Source organism: Sparus aurata, chromosome 8 (assembly GCF_900880675.1).
Source record: "Sparus aurata chromosome 8, fSpaAur1.1, whole genome shotgun sequence".
NCBI classification, from domain to species: Eukaryota; Metazoa; Chordata; class Actinopteri; order Spariformes; family Sparidae; genus Sparus; species Sparus aurata.
Window position 1 is genome coordinate 20,463,882 of NC_044194.1, and position 25,295 is coordinate 20,489,176.

The 25,295-nt window shown below is 40.4% G+C and overlaps 1 protein-coding gene across 4 annotated transcripts; it reads right to left on the minus strand.

Moving 5' to 3' along the window:
• Positions 1 to 1,011: 1,011 nt before the first annotated feature.
• mfge8b (milk fat globule EGF and factor V/VIII domain containing b) lies at positions 1,012 to 24,315 on the minus strand. 4 transcript variants are annotated; one of them, XM_030426152.1, is made up of 11 exons: positions 24,115 to 24,315; positions 14,758 to 14,880; positions 14,473 to 14,604; positions 13,492 to 13,524; positions 7,671 to 7,784; positions 6,746 to 6,927; positions 6,324 to 6,479; positions 5,835 to 5,979; positions 4,377 to 4,561; positions 4,127 to 4,282; positions 1,012 to 3,407 (listed from the first exon to the last, which is right to left on the minus strand). In XM_030426152.1, exons 1-11 carry the CDS (start codon positions 24,182 to 24,184, stop codon positions 3,264 to 3,266), a joined length of 1,440 nt encoding a protein of 479 aa, XP_030282012.1. In that variant the 5' UTR covers positions 24,185 to 24,315; the 3' UTR covers positions 1,012 to 3,263. The 4 variants fall into 4 exon arrangements, with proteins under 4 accessions (XP_030282012.1, XP_030282011.1, XP_030282014.1 ...); XM_030426151.1 differs by having other exon boundaries at positions 4,377 to 4,579; XM_030426154.1 differs by lacking the exon at positions 13,492 to 13,524.
• Positions 24,316 to 25,295: the final 980 nt, after the last annotated feature.

The window sequence follows — 25,295 nt, forward strand, 5'->3', positions numbered from 1 at the left end:
TGCTAAACAGGCAAAACGACCCTCAGTGCTTTTGGTCTTTTGATCCCCCACCTTTTTAAATGGAAAGCAGCTCCAATTAATTCAGCAATATGATTAATAATATAACCTAAATTTTCCATCCATTGACACACAAAGAAGTGCAGACTATTGCTGTACTATTCAAAACACTTGGAGTCAGTTAAATATTTTCAATTCTTTATTTTTATTCATTTTAAGATACAAAGGCGAAACATCAAGGAATCCTCTTAGAAACACAATACTGGAATAAAAAAAAAAACAACTTCAACAGAGTTTAAATTCTGTGAGGTCCACAGTCAGTATAGAAAGAAATGAACTCATATTATACCATAAAAACACTTCAATGTCATCAATTGTTTTTAGATCAATCATAGAAAACCTGAACAGCGGGGAAACAAGATATCTACAATACTTTGATACTCTGAATGTCAATGAACACCTAAAGAAAAGAAGCTATGTCATCAATAAATTCAAATCGGTTGAACTTAAACTGAGTAACACTATTCAATAAAATGCATGCAGACATGGATAACAATGGTGGCTGCACGCGGAATCTTCTGCAACAATAATAAATATTGTACAGTGTTTGACACCAACATCTATCCTCGACCTCTCAGTGGCACTGCTATCCCCTCATGCATTTTTTAAGGATATTGAATTAATATTCATTGTTATCAAAACTAACACAGTATAATATTGCACAAGCCCATAATTCATAATTCATGGGGTGGAAAAGGTTTAGAATACTGTGACGGGGGCGGCAGAAGCAGATGATACGGCAGGTTGTGTCATATGTCCGGTGGAACCGTAAAAAATCAGTTTTAATTTGGTTTCTCTCTTACAGTCTTATCAGCGGGGCCTCAGCTTTTAACTGGAGGCAGAATGTTGGACCCAAAAAATAGATGGTCGGCAGCAAACATTAACATCTACCAATACGGACAGTTCTCAGTACAGAAGAACTGTAAATATGCATGTCACATATTAACACCAAACTCAGACGTTCAAAGCTCAGTTTAATCCAACAAAGAAACTGAACTGCAACTACATTTTCTTTTCTTCTTCTCTTATGAGTATCTTTACAGTTGGTTCTGCAAAGCACAATAATGTTTTTTTCTTGTTTTTTTCTTTTTGGTTTTTGGATATTTTAACTGTCAAAACACGAACATCAAAGTGCCATAAAAAAAAAAAAAGTTAAATTGTGTGAACACAACTAGTAGCACAGCCGAGTGTTTGGGTGAATTAGTAGCATTTCAGTAGCATTTACTGTACATTAGGAGCAGATCTGCTTCGACCTGAGATGACAGCGTACATCATATATTTTAAACTTGCAGCCTCTACACTATAGTTAATCTCTCAGTTTATGATGGCTACCAATTAGTGACACAATTATTGGATTGTTATTGATATAATACTGTCATTCTTGTCATTCCAAGAGTCTTGTCAGCAATTACATGGATATGTCAAGATCTGAAGAGTTTCTAAGAGTTACAGAAGGCAAGAAAAATCTCAATGCATGCTTCTTTACAGAATTATTCCACTTCAAACAGCTTGTTAGCCAGACACAGCTATAAACTGACCATAAAGATGATGTTTTTTTAACTGAATCAGGTCATGAGATTTGAAACACATCTGCTGTAGCAGCCAGTAACATGTGAATACTGAAATAACAGTGCAATGTATGACAAAATTTAGTCAAGCAACTAAAACATAACATTCTTTAAATGGCTGATGTGCAAGTTCAAAAGATGAGTTCCTGTGTCAGATTTTTTTGTCACAGCAGCTCATGTGTGAATCTGTGTGACTCAACATTTTTTATTTATTATCCAAAAAGCAATAAAGTGTCTCTTGTCTTTCACTTAACAATCATCTCAAACTCTTTTTGTTTTTTGTTAATAACATCCTGTCTGTCAATGAGGGTGTCTCCTCCGGCTTTGAAATCACATCTGTTTGTCTGTTAAACTAACAGACTGTGAAGGTTTTTTGACTGGATGTGTCTCACAATGACAATCTTTTGTCTCGAGTGTCTGCGTCACTGAAGCATATACTTTTTTTTTATTTCAAATTAACCCACAAAAACAAAAAGATTCAAGGGGGCGTTGGCACAAAATGAGTTTAATACTTAATACTGCTTTGACTTTCAAATGGGTTCGTAGATGACGCTTGGTAAAAGTTTCAGTACGCTTCCCTAACTATGTTCGGTGAAAAACAAGGAATAGTGTAAATAGTCTATTATTGGCTGCTACATGTATATGTTTTGCCAGCGTGAACACAATGGATGTTGGATGTTAACCTTCTAAAGCAGTGCAAACAAATGTACTTAAGGAAACATGAACTGAGAATTTTACCATCCAAGCCACTGCAGAGAAATACTCTGAATACTGAAGAACACACAGTGACACACCTTGAGATGTTTAATCTCTTACTTTTGCTCAAATAACGATAATGATATGCCAAATTCTCTGGTAAATCGGTTTGGAATTCATTAGTTTTCCCCACTAAAGAACAACAAGCAAACAAACATGTTTCTTCCCAGATTTAAAGACAAAGGATTCTTTACAGCATATTAATCATATTTGCTAATTCACAATTTCTTTTTTTTTTTTGGGAAAGAAAAGAATCATCTTTAAATGTCAATATATCTTCTAAAGGTAATATATATTCTGTGTGTCTTGAGCAGAGGTGAATGGTTATAGGACATGTGCAAGCTATTAAGTGGAGCTTATGTACATCACCAGCCGTGGGTCTTGGAGGTTCAATGTTCCAGGTAGAACTGATCTAGGATCAGAGTCTAGGCAGCACCAATTGACAAAGCAGCAGTCCTGTTACCCCTGATCTCCGACACAGGGACGAGGGGGAGTCACCACCTTTTATTCAGCTTGTAGGTGTGATACAAATCTGACCCCAACTGTGCTCAGTGACAAAAAAAGATATTAATAATAATAATAATTTCTTGAAATGATCACAGATTTGGTTCAGGTGGAAAAGATGAGTGATCGATTCAGGAAACAGACAAAGAAGAGACACAGGAGCTAAACTCAACCAGGGCCCTGCTTACATTGGTTAAGGGTAACATCTCCCACCTCCAACCAGCCAGGGTTGGGTTGGTGGTGTGCTACTCTGGTGTTTGCTGCCCCCTAGGGCTGAGAGCAAGGCAGTGCAGGTGTGGCTCAGGAGGGAGAAGGGAGGGAGGGAAGAGGAGGAGGTAGAGAAAGGGGGAGGAGGGGGGAGGCGGGTCCAGGTCAGCGTTACTCATCACAGCCGAGAAGCTCGATTCGCAGGGTGATGCGCTCATGCCACTCCCATGGCAGGATGCGGACGTAACGGCCGTAGAATGGAGGCTCAAAGATGTTCTTTTTGTGAACATTGTTGTCGCTGTTGCCTGGGAAGATCTGGACAGAGAAAAGCAGCAAATCAAAACAAACACAGATCATAGTTGTTGATAGTTTGAAAAATTCAGATAAAATATTGGTCACTTTTGGAGTTACAGTTGGTTTACTTTTACTCTATTATTCTGTTGTAGATTTCAGATTCAAATAATAAACTGAACTTTAAGAATAAATATTTCATCAGTTAAGTCAGAAACTGTCACTTGTTCCACATCCTCACTAAATACTTCATCAGGCTGTACTCGGGTGCACATCTGGCCGGTGAATAGACTTTTGGATGCAATATGAAGCGCATACAGAAAACTAATCAAAACCAGCGTCAACACAATTGCTTCCAGGTGCAGGGACAAGTACGTCAGATAAAAGCTAAGCTCCTTTTTATAGTTTCCTTTACAACCACACAAATAAACAACTCCGAAAAAACTTATATTCTTTACTTTTCTCACCAAATTCAGCAAGATGTTCTTCATTCTATATCAACGACTATATTGTATTGAAAGATGACATGTATTTTCTATCAGATGTACAATATTTTTGTTTAACTGTATCAATAACATCTTACATGCCCTCATAACGCCATTTTTTTCTTTGAAATGTTATTTTCTTGTTTTATTCCTAATGCTGTATTCTTTACTTTTTATTAATTCCCACAAGGATCATTTCAGTTTTAGGGTTTTTTAACTAACATTTGCAAGCATGTTTCTAACCACGGCTGGACTGACCCTGTCTGTCCTTGTAGTCCCGTCTTTCACGATGGTCCAGGACTGTCCGTCATCACTGTGAGCCACTTTGAAGGCTGTCACAAACTGGACAGAGCCAAAGTCTTTGGCCCCCTGTGTGACGATTCCTGTGATCTTCTTGGGAGACCCTAGGTCCACCTAAAGACACAGACACAGCTTCGCTTAAGAAACACAGCAACGGGGAAACAAAAAAAGTAACAGTGTCCTGGCCCACTATGCCTTTCTGCCCTACCTGCAGCCACTCAGATCGGTTGTTCGTTGCAGCGGTCCAGGCGTTGGTCTTGCCCTGTTTGTCCAGGCGGGCATAGTGTGGGTGCCAGGTGAAGGCTTCAATGCCCCAGGTGCGGAAGGTGCTGGAGGCCGTGATCTGGCGGTTAGACACCAACCGGGACTTCATGCCCATCGGCTCTGAACAACCTGAAGTGTTTGAATACACTGTAGTGGTGAGACCAGACAGAGAGACGGGGGAAGAGACAGAAAAAGAGAGGAATGGAAAGAGAGAGAAAGTATGATAGACAGGGGACGGACAGGAGCAGCTCAGGCCAGCCAGCGATGATGATGTAGAGTGCGAGAGCAGCAGATGCAGTAGACAGCGATAGGTAATGTGGGTGAAACCATGAATGAGCAGCTTCAGGCTTAGCCAAGCTCATGTGGACGAATCTTTCACTGCCTTCAAATGATTGTTTTCACCATCTGGGGTTCAAGTTTATCACACCCACATTATGATATTCTGACATACTTTTCACATGGTCAGTATGAGAGGAGTGCAAATCCTCAAGTAGAAAAAAACTTCTGGAACTCATTACAAACTTTTCACAGGCACTAACAGACTTTTTAATGAGTATGAGTTAGTGAAGCGGCCGGGCATGCAGGTCAGATGAACATAGGGTCAAAGATGCATGATAACTGTAATTTCACCTGTACTGTCAAGCAGCGCATGTAGCTGCTATGCAACAGCCTTTCTCATTTCCCCTGCAATCATTTTAGAGCAAATGTTCTTAGAACTGAACATCATTTAAAAAAGGGGCCCAAGCTCATGCATGATGGCTGTCGTAAGCTGGACTGACAGGCATCTGAAAAACAACATCGAACAAATGTAGTAATTTTTAAAACATGCACTGGTGGGGGGAGGACAGACACTGATCTGATGAATAAGACGACAATCAAGAGACGAAAATTTAGCAGTGTAATGAGGTCTGAAAGTTCCAAAGAACCACACTACATAAAAGAAACAGCTAGAGGAGCAGAAATGTGCTGCATACACAAGACTTGAAAGAAAATGTATCACATCTGCCTGCTGGGGCATCAATTTTTGTGACTTTCAGTCCCTAAATCATTAGCTTCCAATGTGCAGTATGCTTGCCAGTATCACTTCAAAATATGGTTTTGATCAACACACACATGTGTTTCTAAGTTACAAAGTTTAATTACAATCCTCTGAGAAACACCCTTGGAAATGTGATCAATCACAGAGTGAAGAGGGTTGAAAACAATTAGTGAGGAAGCATATGACTTACATACTGGTTTTAAAAAAAAATTCTCTTGGATCTCTTGGAAAAGACTCTTGGATGACAATTTTTCCCACCTGGGGTTTGAATTACTTAATTTGTGAAAAGCTTGTTTCAGTCACTAACAAACAGTATATTGAAAGACGAAAGTGTGTGTTTGTATGTTTTCTGTTTGAGTTTACCGTTGAGCTCACAGCCCACCATCTCCATGCGCAGGGTGCAGGCCTTGCGACACACCACAGGGACAATGCGGATATACTGGGCAATGATCGGGGGGTCAAACAGGTTGGTCTTGGTGCCGTCGTTGTCCACGTTTCCAACAAATACCTACAAAGAAAGGAAGAATTAGTAAACTGTGTCGTGTGTGCTATTAATTTGTTATTTAGACTGGTAAGTGATACTTATCATTGATATTAAGTGGCAGTTTGTAAGTATATTTATGTATGTAAACAAACTGCAATTGAACTTAAACATGACAGAAATCTCTACAGAATTACTTTGTATTGCTTGCATTTGTTTTTGGTGGCAAATGGTGTTGTTGGAACATGGAGTCAACATAAAGTTAGACCAAAGGGTTATCAAGTTTGTGTATGTGGTTCATGAAGTGTTCAGTGAAAACACTGAACAGTGTGAGTTCAGTGTTTTCTGCTGAGCTTGTTGTGTCTCCTTACACGGTCCTTCCTCTCTCCTTCTGTTCTGTACATGGTGTATGTCTTGCCGTCCAGGCTTGAAGCCACCTTGAAGGCCTTGATGAACTCAGCTGTTCCGATGCGACTGGCACCCTGCGACACAATACCTGTAAAGCGCATCTTTCTTTGCATATTGATCTGAAATTGTAAAGAGAGAGCAGACATTTGTGAATTATGTATCCAAAAGTTTAATTAAAGCATTAAGTGACATACAATCACAGCAGGAAGTGTGGTGAATGATTAGCAAAAGCCTCTTCACATGTTTAACTGTTGTAAATTTTGTCACAAGTTTTACTTATTTTATGGCAGACAGACAAGGTTTTTCTAGCTTGATAGAGCTACAAACATCCAGACATTGAAGCGTTTATCCATCTATGCATTTTGAAACTGTATACACCTCTCACCTCTATCCATGGGTTCTTGTCATGTGCAGCAGCACTCCAGGCGTTAACCAGCCCCTTGTTGTTAAGGCGGGCGAGCTCAGGTCCCCAGCGCTGCAGGCCCAGCATGCTGTAACGGACAGATGAGGCTGAGATCTGGGACTCAGCGATGCCTCCTCCCTCCATGCCAAGCAGAGAAATACAGCCTGTAGGGGAGAGGTGGGGGGCAGATTCTGACGTCAGTGGAACATTTCCTACTGTGAAAATAACCTTTCATAAGCCTGATAAAAAGGTTAACGTAGCTAAGTACTCATATTTATTCAGGAAAATGCAGCTTTATTACTTGCTTTACTTTTATAATAAATAGGAATTCCGCTACTGTATGTTGACAGGACCTTTACTAAGGGAAGTACAGAGAACAACAGTGAGTGCAAAATGACACAAAAACAAATTTTTAAGAAAGAGAAACAAAATAATCAAAGTCTAACACACATTCAGCTATAGTTCTTGTGTGCGCTACAACCTTCACTGAACTTTGTAAACCATGAAGTCATTAAGGATGCAGAGCTTTGAATCAGCTTAACTAAATAAAGTATTGATTTCTCATTTGGCAATCTCCCTTAATGCTGCCTATTGATCATCCTTAATTGCAGCAGCTTGGCAGCCTTCCCAGACATGTCATCTTCAATGTCTTCCTTCAGTCGTACTTCTTTCGATTAATATTTTTCTACCAGCAACTGTACAACATCACATATAGATTAATAACGTCTGTGTGTATATGCGTGCATTTAGTTTACTTTAATAAATCAGAAATTATTGAATTTGTGAAACACATGTAGTTTACACACAGTATAATTAGTCGTATTTCCAGGTAAAGATAAAGGTAAAGGTAAAGACATTAAAGATAATGAGAGTGATCACATGATGTCTTTTCAAGGGTCATACTTACGCAGTTGGCAGTGTTTGCCCACATAAGGGGAGGGACAATGGCATTTGAAATCTCCGTCCAGGTCCCTGCAGGTGCCACCATTCTCACACGGCTGGCCGGCACAGTCATTTACATCTGCAGAGAGATAAGTCACACAGTCACTCACTGAAGTCAAACATAAACAGCATTCCCTTCAACTGTCATCAGCCAATCTTGAAGCACATCAGTTAATTTGAGTAAAGATCACAGGTCATGCTGAAGAGACGAGAGAAGAGAGAGGGTTTGATGTTTCTTCAACTGCTTCACACTGAGGTTAGTTGAAGCCATGCCAACAGGACTACAGGTGTAGTAGAGAGGAGGCTTAAGGGAGGTGCAAATTCCTTAATTAAGGTAATTAGAGAGTAAGCAAAGCCTTGGTCAAGATATTAGAGATCAAAGAACCAGCAGCACAAGGAGCTCATTTAATCAAGATGTGGAGTATATAATGGAAAGCTACCAAGAGTGAATGTGCGTGTGGAGATGAGCTTTACAAGAAATCCCAAACTGCATGATACAAGAATAGTTAATTATCATTGAGGGCCATTTCAGTACAATGTACTACAAATGTAACTCCCTTGTAATTCTTTGTTTCACCTCTTGATGGCGCCCCAACCAACACTCAAATGAGTCGGGTGAGAAAAACAAGTCAGCAGAATGACATGGGAATCAACTCTAACTCCTTTTCATCTCTCACCCACTAGAACTGTCAGTGTGACTAACCAGCTTTGAACACACTCTGTATTGTCCACATACGCAAGGAAAAAGGCACATATTTAGCTGGTTGTATAGATAACTGCAAACCAAAAGGGGAATTTCAGTAGGTCTTTGGAGCTTTAATCCTCAGTGGTTATTATGGAAGAAAAAAATGAACGCAAACAATCCAGGCACACCGGTTTTATGTTACTATCCAACAAATGCGCACATGGCAGCATCTCCCTACCCACATGCTCTCTCCATAAATAGCTCCGTGTCCAAACGTTCATTTTCACACAGTCACAGGAGGAATACAGTTATTTTGAAATGTGCATCCACAAACTCTGGATAATGAGGTCCACAGGCATGACACTTCTGGCTCTGAAGCTTACACAAAATCACATCATAATCTTTTTTTTCTAGCAGCAGCAGCTGAATATTTTACACATCAAGCTCTCCACAAAATAAGTAAATAAGCTCTTTGATCAATTCACTGTCTTGGAACACATCAGGAGGTAGCAGCTGCCTCTGTCTGTATCCACATATGCTGATATATTCATGCTGTCAGGGCATCTTTGGATATTAAGAAGTTACAATGTGAGGGGCTTCTTCCAGGGCTACAGGCAATTTAATGTTTTTTTTTTAAAGTATTTTAAATTAGGATACTGAATTAGAGTAAAATAAAAAAAAGAGGTCAGAGAACATCGTCAATTAGAAAGATAACGCATTAAGATGGATAAAAAGATTCATTCCAATTTATTTGCTGTATACGGTAATAAAACTACTATTGTAGGCAGTATGTTTCTAAAGCAATATTTGCTTCAGGCTTTAAGAGGCTGACTGGACATATTGTTGACATGATATCAGATTACCAACAACCAACCACGTGTTCCTCACCTTGTTGAGTACAGACTGAGGTGTCAGAGAAGACACACTGTACAACCCAGAGACCTATATCTGTAATTGATGACAGACTGATGGAAACCCTAAGACTGACGCGCATCAGCTGGTGGTCTTCTCTCCAGTAAGAGGATTGGGCACCAGGACGACTTTACAGCTTGTTGTTGGGTCTAATCCATTAAATAGCACAGAGTATCACTGAGACAGGTAAAGGAACAGGTGGAGGCAGCACAACAACAAAGACGTGTAGGTTTGTTTATCAACAGAGCTACATATGCCTGAAATGCTCTGATCAACTGTAATTGTCAGGTAATGTCTTACAGAGATGTTTTAGGGTGAAAACTGAGCATCTGTCAGCAGCTTCAACCGAGAAAACAAATACTGACATCTAATAAGCTGTTACATACTTGGCAGTATCCACTATGAGCATACTGTTTGTATATACACATACAGATTTTTCAAAGAAGAGCATGTGCTAGACACTCCATGGTCTGTATCCAACAAACACTGTAGCTTATCATGGAAACAGCACACTACCACAATATTTAGAGCGTCAATATCTGTCCCAGCATGAAGCAAAAACCAATACAAATCTCATGTGGCTTGTTTGAAACCAAACCATAATCGATGCAAAGCCAAGGTCAGCTTGCAGTGCATGTGGTGATCAGCAAAGCTATCTACATACAGGATCTGTGCTGCAGCCAGCAGTATTTGGGACTAAAAAAAAATGTGTGAGCCTGCGTCTGAAGGCCCAAATCTGCTTTTGTGTTGCTGCGCGAGAACAGTGTTATACGATACACTCTCCATAACTTTCAGTGTTCAGACTCAACCCACGAGGTAATCAAACTGAGTTTTAAAATTAAACCATCTGTGGTGTCTGTACACTTTCCTATGGAGTCAAAGAGCAATGACAGTATGAGGAGTGAAACTTAGAAAAGTTATCTTTTATCCCCATAGACACATTGTCCAACACTATTGAATTTATGGTTTAATTGTTTTATACATAAAGATTCCACATTTAAGATGCATCGTTTGTAATGGGACTGTTGCAGAGAAGAAAAGTTGGTCTTTTCTTCCGACCAACGACAACACAAAATAAGGAAATGACATATTTTTAAGCACCACTCTCACCGTTGCCATGGTAGACCAACCAAGGGGGGTGCTCTGAAGGCTTTATGGTCACCAAATAAAGCCACATTAAAAGTAAAAAAAAAAAAAGTCTGAAAGGTTTCCAGATGTGTAATTTGATGTGTACTGTGTGGACAGCCTGCAGTGCACCAGCGAGCACCAGCAGGTCCCAGAATAGCTTTTGAAGCAGATCTCTGCCAGGGTGTCATTCTCTGCTTGAGGGATGAAGAGCTCCCAGACAAGACTTCTGATGTCATAAAGTGTATTTACAGAGCATGGTGTTTAAAGCTCCGTCTCTAAGTGCTCACCCTGAAAAGATCCTAGTGACATCAGATCCTGTGTGCTGGAAAAAGATAGCTATGGTTCAAGTCTGCAGCATTTAAAATATCTATATTGCTACATTTCTTAAGTTTGAACTGAACATTTATTATTTTAAGATCAGCTTACCTAAACTCATAATGTACATTTGCTACATACAGTATATAGATTCCCTACATGTATGTTAGATGAGTAACTTAACTTTTTCTTTATAATGAATACACAGAGGGAACTTTAAGAACATCTGAGTCAGAGAAATAAAGTGTCATAAAACTGACAAAGTCATGACTTTATGCCCTTGTGGTGTGAATAGAAAAGAGAGTCTTAGAAGTTGTACAAAATGGATTTCCCCCCCGCTGAACATAGAGTTGTTCATCACCACATTATGGTTAAATATTTACAAACGTGGTAGTTAAATTTTCTGAAGGATCTCAAGCAAGGCACTCAACCCCAGACTACTCAGTGGTCAACAGAAGATGAGTTACAGACGTGAAAATACAGTACTTATTGAGTGAATACCAGGAAGCTGGTGAAAAAGATCACTTTGATGACAAACTTCTGTTACTTGAGATTGTGTAGTTATTCCAAGTAAGCAGCTTTTGGGATCTAATAGGACATTCTTGTGTGTTTAATGTAGACAATGGTGAACTAAGAAATGCATAAGATGCGTCAGATCCATGACAGCATTGAGGCACACACGTATACATACATATACATTATACATACACAAACCCTGTACTCAACAGGGGGCATGGAGCCCAGTCTGCCCACGCAACCACATCCTGGGAGGAGCTGAACATTCTCCCAAAACAACTGCTTCAATCTGTTATGAAAATCTGGGATTTAGAGACTGCAAGCAAGAAAAATACTCCATCGTCCCTCACTTTTCCATCTGCATTGGCCCAAAGTGAAGTGAGCGGCTATTGACATTTCCCTCTCTCTCTCTCTCGCTCTCTCTATCTGCATCTCAATACTTGAGCCTCCCATGAACACACACACACACACACACACACACACACACACACACACACACACACACACACACACACACACACACACACACACGCTTTTAGGCCAATTTGACAGGACAGTCAGAAGTGCTGCAGTCAGACCTGAGTAGTGAGTGTGACATTGTCAGGAGGGCAGACTTAATTCACTGTTCTGCCTCCATGTTCACTTTTCCGCCCGGCAACAGTAGCAGTACTGACGTTGCGAACACTCAGCGTGGACCGCCACTTTCTGTTGGCTAGGCTGGCATGAGGGATGAACTGTGTGTGTATGTGTATTCTAAACAGTCTGTATATGAGATCATGAGCTGTGCGTGGTTGTTCATGTGGGATGAGCTGCGCTCAAATGATTAAGGTTTTTCCAGTGGAGATTTTCTTGCCCTCTAGATCTGTTTCTCAGAGGAATTCTATTCCTTTAAGGGAAAATGTATTCGCCAATTACAAAAATTGTGACTACATATTGGTAAAAAAAAACATTTGTCCTTTGAGGTCACCTTCTGGAGTGGGAAAGAAATAATAAACAAAGAGAGGATGTTGCAATTTTCTACCATCTAATTCTATTCCCAACTAGTCCATCTTTCACTTTTTTACTGCTGTGTGTTTCTATTTATAGTTTTCTAGATGCAGTCGTTTGTGTGAGAACAACTTCTACATCCAACTCCAGTTTGCAAACACCTACTTGTTAAGCTCAGTTTAAGGCAGCTTACTGTAGAACAAAAACAAAAAAACAAGAAGACAGTTCATCCTCCAATAACAGGCCAATACATTTTCACACCTGACCAGTGAGAGGATTGTGGTCACATTTCTGAACTTTTTTTAAATCAATTTCTGTTCATGTGTAAATTAACAGGATGTCAGGATGCTTAAATGTTTAACTGCACTACAACTCCCAGAGCTAACCACAGTCACTGGATTTCTACTGCTCACCTCTTTCTGCGTATCACAAAAACCTTAGGAGCTGGCTGCCATGAGCCTCACACCTTGCCCACACACACACAAACACAGACACACACACACAAATTACAGAGCACTTAAACTGTCACAACACAGTCATCAGTAGCTGTGAATGGAGGGGCACCTCCCTGACCCCACAGTCCTCAGAGGGGTTCTCAGAAACCAACACGGTCACATAAATTCCCCTCATCCTTCAGGCATTATCTAATTAGTGTAAATGGCTTCTATGCAGAGGGCTCTTATTCTGGCAGCTTAGATACAAGTACAAGCCAACAGACTCGTGAATGTATGGATCTTGATGAGCTGTGTTTGTGGTTCTGAGAGGTTAAATAAAACAAACAGTAAACCATGGCTGTATTTTTGTTACAGTTAAATTAGTTGTTTAAGCACAGAAATTCTAGATTAAAGACAAATGGTAACGTGTATGGTTTCACTGGGATTTAAGGCTTGAGGGAGTTGAACAACAAATATTTTAATATGAAAGCACATCTTTCTGTCAGGGTTGGTGAACTGATAAAAAGGCAGTGTATCTAACATTGAGATTATCTCACTGCTGGTTTTGTTGTTAGCCTTGACTCAGAAACCAGGAGAGATAATGCTGAACTCAGCGATTGCCCGTCTATGAGTGTGTGTGTGTGTGTTTGTATGTGCATGCTGTCTATGTTTGTGTTGTTGAATTCCTCAGCCTCCGCATGCAGCCAAAAGAACACAGAGCACCTGGATCCAAGAAGGATAGGAGACCACAGCACGAAACACAAACACACAGACATCTTTCTCTCCTCGAGCCCCATTTCCACTGTTACCTTTTTGGGAACTTAAATCAGCCCCTTGGACACCTAGGATAAAAAGGCATACATGATCAAACACAAAATATAAATAGGCTTTTCCCTAAAGCCCCAATTGATTCCTGCTAAATTACTTCTTTGTGCACACTTGGCCACTGTTATTCTGCCGCCTTCTCGCGCAAACAGTAGCCATCTGTCTCTATGTGCAGGGCTGGAGGCAGTTGGAGGAGCACAGCACATGTTCCCACCGTTGCTTCCCTCTGACCCTAATTGAACCAACCTGGTCTGAGTGACGTGTGAATGAAGCTCCCATAAGGACAACAGCTGTCTGTCTGGTGGCCAGCACTCACAGCAGCTGTCTGCATGCGAGTGTCAGGTTGGACGGATAAACAAGGACCTCATTAGACTTGCTAATCAATTGTATAGGTATGTATATCTGTACTCTGAAAAAGAAGGATAGAAGCATATCAGGTGTGCTGCTGTAGCTGAAAGTAGTGAGGATGTAGTGTAGTGATTAGTTACAACAGGGGGTCACCTCGCAGATGGCATCATTTTAGTCACAAATGATTGAGACTAATGATTGTGATTCTAAATCTGTTTCAGTAGTTTGACAATTTATCTTAATTACACTTTAATTAAAAACAAAATATCCCAAAGTAATGTTTTGTTGGTAAAAGATGGCACCTTCTGATGCCCACAGATTCTGACATTCTGCAATGCTATTATGATGTTATTCTTCCAATGCTCACTCATAGTCAGACTTGCCATGTAATTATACATTTATACAGCCCAATGGTGTCTTATGTCACGGAAAATGGCCTACCAAAATGTAAATACACTGATCCATGTAAACTCATTCTGTTGTTCGGAAGTGTTGTTGTTACTGCCAGATTAAAGGTTTTCAGTGTAACCAATTTTGAAACAAACTACTAGAACCCCTGATCACTTATAACACAACTCTACTGTGATAAAGCCATTGAGGAGGCAGCACAGACTTACTGTTCTGGCAGTGAACTCCATCAAAGCCCGGCTGGCACTTGCAGACATACTCGCTGAACACATCACCTCGGCGGGACTGACCGGTCACCTCGCAGATGGCATCATTTTTGCAAGGATTGGGGTTGCAGGGACCTTTTGCATAAGGAGAGACACAGAAGTGGGAGAGGTTTAACAGCGGTTGAGCAGTAATAAATATTTTTCTTCAAGAATTGATCTAGGGCGAAGTCTAAGCGATCAAAGCTCAGATCTAACATTAATTTCAACCTCAGATGTGGCGTGGCTTACCAGTCTCAGTCTCATTGCAGGTTTCTCCAGAGAAGCCATCAGGGCAGATACAGATGAATGGAGCTCCTGCCCCAGTCACACAGGTTCCACCATTACTGCACACATTCACCTTGCAGTAATCACCTGAGGAGGGGGGGATGACAAGGTGACTATGACAGTAGACAACACACTTTTTTCTCATTCAGAGAAATCATGTACATTGTTTCAGTCGATCTCTTACAGTCCTCTTACAAGATTTCTAAAGGACATTCAGGAATGTATCAGCTAAGCTTTCACTCAAACTTTTTTGAATGATTTTTGACTATTGTTTTGGCTGCTTTCATTCAAATGTGTAGTGTCAGAAACAAAATACACAAAAGACAGATTCTGTAAAAGAAGAGCATATTGTAGAACTGGTTGTAGATCCGGTTTGATCCAGCTGTGTTGTGTACTTTTGTTTCCCATTCATAACTGCCAGGCATTTCCTGTCAAATCAGATCTGATATTTCCAGGCCCATATGTCAGGAAAGAAAGAAAGCGGCCAGACTCTGTTGCAGTAGTGACTCTTAGGAGTTCTTGAGCAGTTTTTTACAATTAAAACCAGTTACAATAAGAAAGAGTACACTCCACTCCACTGTTCACTCCACACTTCGTTGTGCTGCTGAGTGAAGAGCAAACAGCCTACTGCAGGTTGGATGTGCTGTTTCAAACAGCTGAGTAAGCCATCACTACACTGTAAACACAACACAAACACTCGATGCTTCCACCAGCAGCACAGCCGCTTGGCCTGAACTTGACAATCTGGCAGCTCTCTGGGCATGAGGGAAATCATGTCATCTCTCAGTGGGTGGGGGAGAAAAAGGAATGAAGAGGCGTGTAGTGTTTTTCAAACGCATGAAGATTGAATGAGCTATGATTTACAGTCAGAGAGGGTTTTATTCCAGAAGAAGATTGCTGCCCTAGGGGAACTATGAAAACAATGCTTACAAAGCCTACATGTCAAAAAATGGACGTGGCCTATAGTACATGAGTGAGGTGACCTGGTTCCTGACAAATTAATGTATCATCTAGTTTATACAATATATCTAACCAGCAATTGCATTTTTCTCAGCACATATCATTTTGATAGCACTTTTCAATTATACCCTGTTTTGACACTTGTGGAGGAAGTAAATAATTGGGAGTCTTTAAACACTTGTGAAGACAGGGAGGACATTTCCAAGTTAAAACTCATCATTTGGATAATTGTTCAGGGAAATTGAGGTTGGACCCCAAGTGTGAAATTGATGGTTATGGTACCACAGTGTCTGTCATACAGGCTAAAAAGGATCTCTGACCCTGTTTTTTTTTGTTTTTCAGTGGGGTACCTCCTCCTACCTCAAACAAAGCCAAGTAATGGGAGTAGATAAATATTTTTTTAGACATCTATAGTAAACGAAAGTGGTGTTTTAGTCCTGCTGAGGGTATAATTCAGAGGCCACAAGGCCACCGATGAAAAAGGCATTTTGAGAAGACTTCTAACTTCCTGTGTATCACTGCATCCTCTCCATCCATCTTAAGCCCACACTGCACACACATCTTTATAGTTTTCTTGGAGTTTACTCAGTGAGAACTCTGGCAAACACATCAGCATTGTGGAAAAACTAGAGTTAGCAATCAAGGAGATGAAGGGAGAAGGAGAAAGAAAGACCCACTTTTCAAGCATCCTGTTTGGCTGTTTATCTACTGAACTGCACTTCCCACAGATGCACAGTCTCATCAGTGCTGTATCCAGTATCGTGGCCTTCAAATGCTTTCATATCTCATGGGACTCTAAGGCAACAGGCTGGGCTGGCACTGCCAACACATCCCGATCCAAAAGCTGCCGCTTGTTTATCTTTGGGAAGGAACACAGCCTCCCTTCCTTCATTGGCAGACAGCTCTCTTCAGGAAATCCTCAGAGTAGAGAAATTACAATGCTGAATAAATGACCGTCCCAAGAATAATTTAATGGAACAATCTGATTGATTAACATTTACAAGATAAGAGAGACAACTGACTTCATTTAGCTGTCTCTGGGAAAATTGCTTGTGGCCTGCCCTGTCTGAAGGGTAATTTAACAGGAAGTTTGTTTGGATTCATGGAGGAAATGAAATTTGTGATGTATTAGTCAAGTTGGTCAGCCAAGAGACAGTGGTCAAACCACCACAGTGGCTTAAAATTCCCAAAAGTGATGCCACTGTCTGTAAAAATCACATCTGTATAGAATTAGCTACACAGGAATAAAGAAAATATTTTCTTCCTTATTTACAATACTATGCATAGTATATTTTAAATATAATAGGATTGGAACAACTTTGCACATTTAAAACAGAAGAAGACTTTGAATTAAGAGGAAATATGCAGCATTATGTGGTTTCCAACCCACATCAACTGTAAACTCCACTGCTGTTTCAGAGGAAACCATTTCCCATTATCTTCATAACTACAGTTTCAGACAAGTATGAGTTTACATTACAATTCAAATCTATGGGTGTGGTTTCAGTTTAGTCGGGGTGGGGAAATTACAGCTAAAAATCAGGCTCATTTTCAACTTCCACAATTTCACAAACTGCCACACCAGTCAGAAACAAAAGTGTTGCTTTTTGCGTTTTTTGTTAATTGGCAGCAAAAAAACACAGCAGCAACCAAGATAAAAAAAGAAGTAACCAAACCAATCTGTAATCCAAAAATACATGTATGCCACTGATGTTAGTCCAGAGGTCTCAATGACCTCTATAATAACAACCCTATTCGGGGTGCTGAAGTAATGACTCCTAAATGCCTTTCACAACAACCAAAATGAAAACAAGCCTGAGCATGTTAACATTGTCTTGATATTTCAGTTAATGTGGGTGTGGATCTGTAAACACAAGATGAATCCCAGAAACAATATATCAGTTGTTTTCGTTATGTAAACACACAGATATTCCCTCTTTAAAAGTGCAAACACGACTATGAGTCACCTGAGGTTGCAGCCACAAACATCTATGTTGCAGCATTTAACAATGCATTACAAACACGTTCAATAAATTTGTCAAAATTACACCAGTGCTAAAAGTACTCGACATTGTGCCCAACTTTGTCCTCACCACAGTGACAGATTAGGAAGGTATGCAGAGTTTTGTTTGGCAGGACAAGCCATTTCCACAGGGCATTGTGCTTTTCTCACTCCTTATGAGTCACGGTATGTGCCTTTCCCATGATGCCTCAGCTCAAGAATGAGTTTGGAATACCAGACCATAAACACAAAGCAGTACAGAGCAGAATCACATAATAAGACCCACTAACAAGAAGGTGTATGTGTTTGTGCAAAAGCTTCAGCCTCAGATATGAGGACACAGCTGGGGTAAGGTATCATGTCAGTGTGTGTAGTAATATTTTTAATTCAAATATATACTAAAATAAAGGAAGTTATCATACTGAATGTAGGCACATCAAGTTGTTAATCATCACATTTTAATGACTGATACTGATAAGCTAAATGTGCTAAAGTACCTAAAGACTATCTGTCAATCAATCTATTTTAGGTACTTTAGCACATTTAGCTTATTTGTAGGGGTGGGAATCTCTAGGCACCCCAAAATTTGAGTCGATTCGATTCAGAGGGCTGCTTTTTTTTCTATACAGGATTTGTCTTTCTCACTGTGTGACTACTTGGTACTTTCAAAGCAAAGTATTCGTATTTGGTTTTGGTCTTGTAGAGTTTTAGGACCACCGTGTCAGTGAAATATCTTCGAGATGGGACACTGTATCTCGGCTCCAAAGTACGCAATGTAGCGCGAAACCCTGGTTCTCAACGACTGAATACGGAAGCAAGTCCTTGGCAATAAAAGTTGCAATAAAGTTTGTAATTCGCTTTGCCCTTTCCGAGTTGGACAGTAAATTTGATATCGCTTGCTCGATGGTCCTCTGGTTGGAAAATACAACTGACTCTTTTTCTTCCTCCTCTGGGTGGAAACGTGCACGTGGTTTCTCATGTTTGTCATGTTTCCAAAATATTTTTGTTTAGTTCGACACAACTTGCATGTTGTGTGGCTCTTGTCCAGGTCCTTTTTCCCTTGAACTTCACAGAAGCCAAAATGCGTCCACACGCTTGCTTTGAAAGCAGAGGGTGCGCTCAGCTCAGTCATCTCGTGTTTTTTGTTATGTGCACACCATCGACTGTCCAGGCACTGCACTTCCGCACTTCTGAGTTCCGCCTCTTGTGTTCCGTCAACATTATATTGTCAGTTAACATTTAGAAAATCGATTTTTGACATTTGTGAATCAATTCAGAATCATCCATGTCCGCATCGCAATGCATTTAAGAATAGATTATTTCTCCCACCCCTAGTTATCAGAATCAGTTATTACAATTTGATGAGTACTTGATGTGCCAACAGCTTTGTCAATAAAGCAAGCTTGTACTATAGTCCCTTGCATCTTTAGCTGAAGAAAGCTTCAAAATATTACCAAAATCACAATATGTCCAGGTGCAATATCCACATTGCAGAGGTGTGAAAATTGATAAAGCAGCATTTTTTGAGTGAAGAAGAAAATGGTGATGCAATGCATATGATCATTCCTACTAATCATGAATTTTATCACAATCACACTATCTGTAAACAATCGCATATGATTTTCTCTCTCCTGCCTGGGAAAACAGCTCCATCACTAAAGCAAATGGTATTTTGCTGCAGGTGGCTGGGTCTGTCATGAATGACCCTGGCAAGTCTTGTGTTTACCTCTTTGAAACAAATGAGTGGCAGCGCAACACATGGTACATGTTTACTGTAGGACCTTCACAGAAAAAGGCGTCACTACAAGATGTTTGGCTGCTTCTGAGAGGATCAACCAGCGATCTGAGCCAACACACTTGCCCTCTGACCATATTAGAGCCCAGACGAATAGAGGGAAAGGAAACATAACCCTGATACAAGGCTAAGCAGACGTCACAACAACCGTGAAACACTTCAGGACTGGATTCGTGAGACCTGCCCTCCTAAGTCACTGAAGGACTCTGCGCCATGACTGAGGATAAAGAAAGTATTTGAGGACATGGGGGGGTGGGGGGTTGTACTCTGAGGACACTCACTGCAGCTCATATTAGAGAAACAGCAACTGGTTACAAAGATCAAATAGCACTTTGGATAATATTGACATAATTGAACCAGCAATCCTTAATCAGTTTGATGCAAACTACATCATTTCTGGGCTCAGACTTGGTTTTAGAGAGGTCTCACTGACAGGGAATGCTATTTTCTGCTTTAGGAAAACAAACACAGTGCACAGCAAAAGGCAAGAATCTCCTTCCTCTGAATTATTCTTGAGTTATCAAAGATGACATGGAATAAATCAGAAGTATAAAAAAATGAATACAGTTGGACAGTTAAAGAAGGCTTTGAGGGAATTAGCTTTTGTGTGTGGTTACGTCACTGCTCATATCTGATGTGTCCCAAGGCCTCAAAACAGTAACTGCTCTGCCCTCTGCTCTGTCACGCATACACTTGCACGCTGGTGCATATAGGCTGGCAGGCGAGGGTGGGAACTCAGTGTTCCAGAAAGTCAAGGAGAAGGGCCTGCATGACAAATACACACACACACAGACACACACTTCCAGCACTAGTTAAAACTATTAAGGATGTGCTGAAGCATAATAAGAAGGCTCGAGATCTGTGGACTGCTGCTCATCCAGTCTGATGTCCCGCCACTGCTGTGTGCTATAAAGGCAAAACGAGAAGGGAACCTGGACATGCGTAACAAGAAGTGGATTCATCAAGGCTGTGTCCTTAAATAACCTGCGTCTTTTCAACATTAAGATCAGCAGGACTCCAGCTGCAGGTGAGCTTTCTGTAATCTGCACGTGCTACTCCAGAGCAACACAGCCATCTGCTGCTGCACAAAAAAAAAAAAAACAGGGGCCAGCCACTAAAAATACACACACACGTCACGCAGCATCAACTAAACAACACGCTTTTCTCTGAAGTACTGTATCTGAAACAGAACCTAGAATAGTAACACGGCAGCAGCAGTCTAAAGTCAATTGAGCTGTACCTATCTATCAACACTAAAACAAAGTTAGCAATTTTCTCTAATTATCGTCTTCCTCTTGGATTCATAGTACCACCAATTTTGTCCTTGGCTCACTGTACGGCTCACGTGACAGTCTGTAAAATATTTATCATGGCAGATTGGAAAGTGGAGCGACAGACACTAATAAAGTGGCCCAAATTAGAAGATACTCCATATTGCAATGAAACATTGATAAGGAAGCCATTCAAAATTCAAATTGGAAGAAAAAGAGCCTGTCTTATCCTGAGGGACTAAGAAAAGTAATAAGAGCCGAAGAGGACAGTGGCCTGAAGGGAAGACCCAACACAGGCAGATGGTAATGATAAAACACACACATTCATATTTCTCTCACACACATTCACAAACTTATTGACACTCTGGAAACTTTGTGTAATAGCACTCACTGAAAAAAAAGCTGCATAACCCATTACTTTTCTACTACTACATTTTCTAATAATGTGCAGATTGTTTTTCTTGATTAATTGTTTTCTCTGTTTAATGTCATGAATTACAAAATAAAATGATCTCACTGATGTGTCCAACCGACAGTTCAAAACCCAAAGATATTCAGTTTTCTATCACACATGAAAAAGAAAAGCACCCAAATCCTCACATATTTTAAGGCTATATTTTGAGATCTTCTCAAAACAAAATATTAAAAATGTTTTAATTAAATACCTCAATATTGATATCAATATTGTGACAATATTGTTGGGATGACTATTGGATATTTCACAAAACAACCGATGAAAATTTTGATAAATGTTCAGTAATGTGGATATAATTACCAAGTAGGTACTAAGGCTATCAAGTATTAGAACAAGCTGGAAAGTCCGTTGAATTCAGAAAACAGTGCTTGCAGTATCATGACATATGATATGTCAAATCTAAAATGACATATTGTCTCATATCACAATAATGACATAAAACTGTTATATTGACAAGCCCTAGTACACCTGTAATTAGGAAAACCTTACAGGAAATGCCATGAGCAAAGACAAAGGCAAGAATCATTTTCCCCTGTTCCTCTGTTTCATGACCCCAAATAAAAGTACAAAACTAATTGTCAATTTAACTGTGAATATGAAACATCCATCACATCAGCAGGAAATTAAAATGCCTGGTTAAGTAAGTCCAATAACCACCTCATATTAAAACCCTATCTTATACCCACAAGTACATTTGCACCAATTTCACCTGAAAAGTCTTCATATGCACCTGCCTGCTTCCTCAGATTATACACATACACACACTCCTGCCAAGCCATTGGCCCAGCGTCCCACTATATTTAGCCCTGGTTACTCAGTTGCCCTAAGTGGTCTTGTTGTGAGAAAAGACTGCCTCAGCCCTGACACAGAACGCCGTTTTCCACTTCTCTTCCCTCAGCTCTTGGCAGATAGGACAAGTGAGCTACAACCTGCTGAATTGAGCCCAGTCAGGTAAAACACAGGGGGAAAACACTCCCCTCAGCTCTTATCCTGCCCTGTTTACAGTCCACATGACACAGCAGCAACAAGTCCCATCCCCCAGACCCATGACAGCATGGAAAGCCCTGCTGTGGGTGGAAGTTCACTGGCATGTCTGTGTTGGCGGCTGCATCCGGAAAAGTGACTCAATGTTGTGGTCAGTGCAACCACACCTATTCTCCACGGCTGCCCCATCCCTGAGCATCAAAGAACAAACATGTTGGGATGTGTGCTTCTTTTCAGGGTGCATGCTTTTTCAACTTCAATTCAGACAAAAGTGTATCAAACAATTATCTAAGTGAAGCACCAAGGAAAATCTAGCAGCCTGTCCATCATGCAGGTCTATGTAAGGACATTACGGCAGAAGGAATGGAAATACAGTCCAAATCCAAGTTGATAGTCATCAATTTTGGCCACCCTGTATCTGTTAAAAAAATATGTGTTCCTGTTACCTGGTTCCAAGTGAAGTACATCTTAGTCTCTGAATTAAACAACTCTCCTTGTCCAGTAATGAAGCCACATGCTTGTATCTGCAGCATGCAGTGTGTTTGTCAACATAGCTGACCAACACAAGCACATGATTCAAAATGTAATGATGGGGCATTTAGAATGTAATTTTTATGGCCTTGTCAGCTACATGGGGTTAAACACGGCTACGTTGCTGAAGCAAATCATAGAAACATGTTTTATAAGCAGATTCAATGCAGCATCCGGGTTAAATGTGATTATTTTGAACCCATGTCAGGACCGCTCTAATCAAATATCTTACATAATATGATTTACCATTTGCTTTAGTTTTAAATCCCCATCTTATACAATGCTTCCCTGCAGATTTTTACATAAATCAATGAAGAATCGAAAATATACCTGACCTATGACAGTGAGCACAAATGCCTGAGGGAAGAAATGTCAATGGTTGGGCAGTCTGTTTTGCAGCTTTAAAAAAGTCAAAAGTCCACGTTTCACGTGGCAAGTAATACACTTTTACAGACACTTTTAACCCAAGTCCTAAATTCTGCTCTTTGTCAACGTGCAAAATAGGCCTAAATGGAACAGGAACATTTCCACATTTGGAAAAAACATCACCACACCAAGGAAAACATACTTGTGTGACATGTGATGCCTTCTCCCTGGTGTGTGAGCAAAAAATGAAGGCAGGAGAATCAGGCCATTTTATCCTTTGTCCATGGGCCTAATTGTGTATGATGCATGGAAATGCAAACAAAGCCCATCGCCAATGGCATGAGCTAAACACCGGGCAAGTATAATAGCCAGTCTGTAGGTTATGTGTCACGCTCCTTAAAAGGGGCACTCTGCACACAAAACCCTCAGGGTATTTTTTCTGTAACCACACACTTTGTCATGAGCGCCTAGCCTCTAAAACATGAAAAGCAAGCCGATAAAATCCATTCCAAATGATCATTTTTGAATTCTTAAATTGTGAAACCTCTTTGAATACACAGCTGTCCAATCTTGCAGTTTCAGAGATGCCAAATACTGTCTCCCTTCTCACATTCCCCCACGTCCTGTCAACTTAATTCAAGGACCGCTTGAACTTGCCAACCTACAAATGCCCACTGCTCCGTTACTTCGGTGATGAATTGACGGTACCACTTGTGCGTGGCTGAGATTAAATCGTCACATACCAAACACACTAGGAGCGAAAATGAGCTGTCGTACTGAACAACTAACTACACATATTTCCACTGAGTACATTCGAAGAGAAGAAGATAAAGTCGCGGATAGAAAGCAACTTCCACTGTAAGCCTGATTCACCAACCGTCCGGGGACGTTAACAGCGGCGGTTTGAACTGTAAACAAACACAAAGAGGCAACTTACCGTTTACCCCCAGCACCAGACAAGCTGAGAAAAGTTGCAGAAAAATGAAAAAACTTGTCTGCTTCTTCATAGCTGCTGTTTGTGTGTGTTATTGTTGAGCTGTTGTTCGTTAGTTAAAGGGACCGTTGACAGGACAGCCACCCTCTCGCGCTCTGGACGTTGTTGCTGCTGTGGCTCGTGCCTGTTGTGCGGCTTTTAACTCCCAGGCAGCAGGCGTAGAGCAGGAGCACGTGCGCCTCAGCTCTCAGCCAATCGCAGCCTGGTTTATAATTGTAGCCCCGCCTCCTCATTCCCGCTGTAGATGGTGAACAAAGAAGAAATTAAATTACCCTGGAAACAAAAGTAGCTTTTATGGCTAATGTGCTGCACTGACTTGAATGTCTTGATTAAGATATTTAATATAGGAGCCATCAGAGGAAAATAATTGGTCCTCTGCTTCGGCAACTGTAGTCACAAAAACCTGTGACCTAATTAATTGTTTCTATTGGGTTATTTCAGGCAAAGGTCTGGAAAAGCCAGAGGTGGTGTGATGTAACTAAGAAAACTTACTGTGCTACTGTATTTGGGTATGAATATGAGGTAGTTCATGTCATTTTGTGCTTCTTCTCCACTACATTTCAGAAGAAAATACTGGACACTACTTTTTAGTCACTATCTCTTTCTGCCATCTTGGCAAGATGGCGCTGTAAAGGGGAGGGTGAGGTACAGAGAGTTTTGCCGCATTTTCTTTAGTCATTTACAGCTCTTTATTTTGCAAACAAACTGACAGCCAGTTGGTCAGAGGCATACAGTATTAACAGCTGTTTCAATGAAAACAATACAACACGGGCTCTTAAATGATGTTTAAAAACGCAACTAAGAACCTGCAAACTATGAGCACTTACATAGAAACAATAAAAGCACAAATACCGTGAAAGTGCATGGGCTTGTTTAGTCAAAATACAAACCTACATACAAACGATCAAAGTGTATACAGGCCATTTAGAACTGCAACGAAGTTTTAGGGCCATATTGAAAAAGCCTTTTCAAAAGTTCAGTTTAACTCAAGTTAAAGGTGCACAATGTAGTTTTGGGGAAAAAATTGTAACCAGAATAGAAATATCTCAATTTACTGATTTGTTTATGTCTAAACAAATGTTTTTATGTCCAAACAAATCAAATAAACTCTCTCTTCGTTCTCA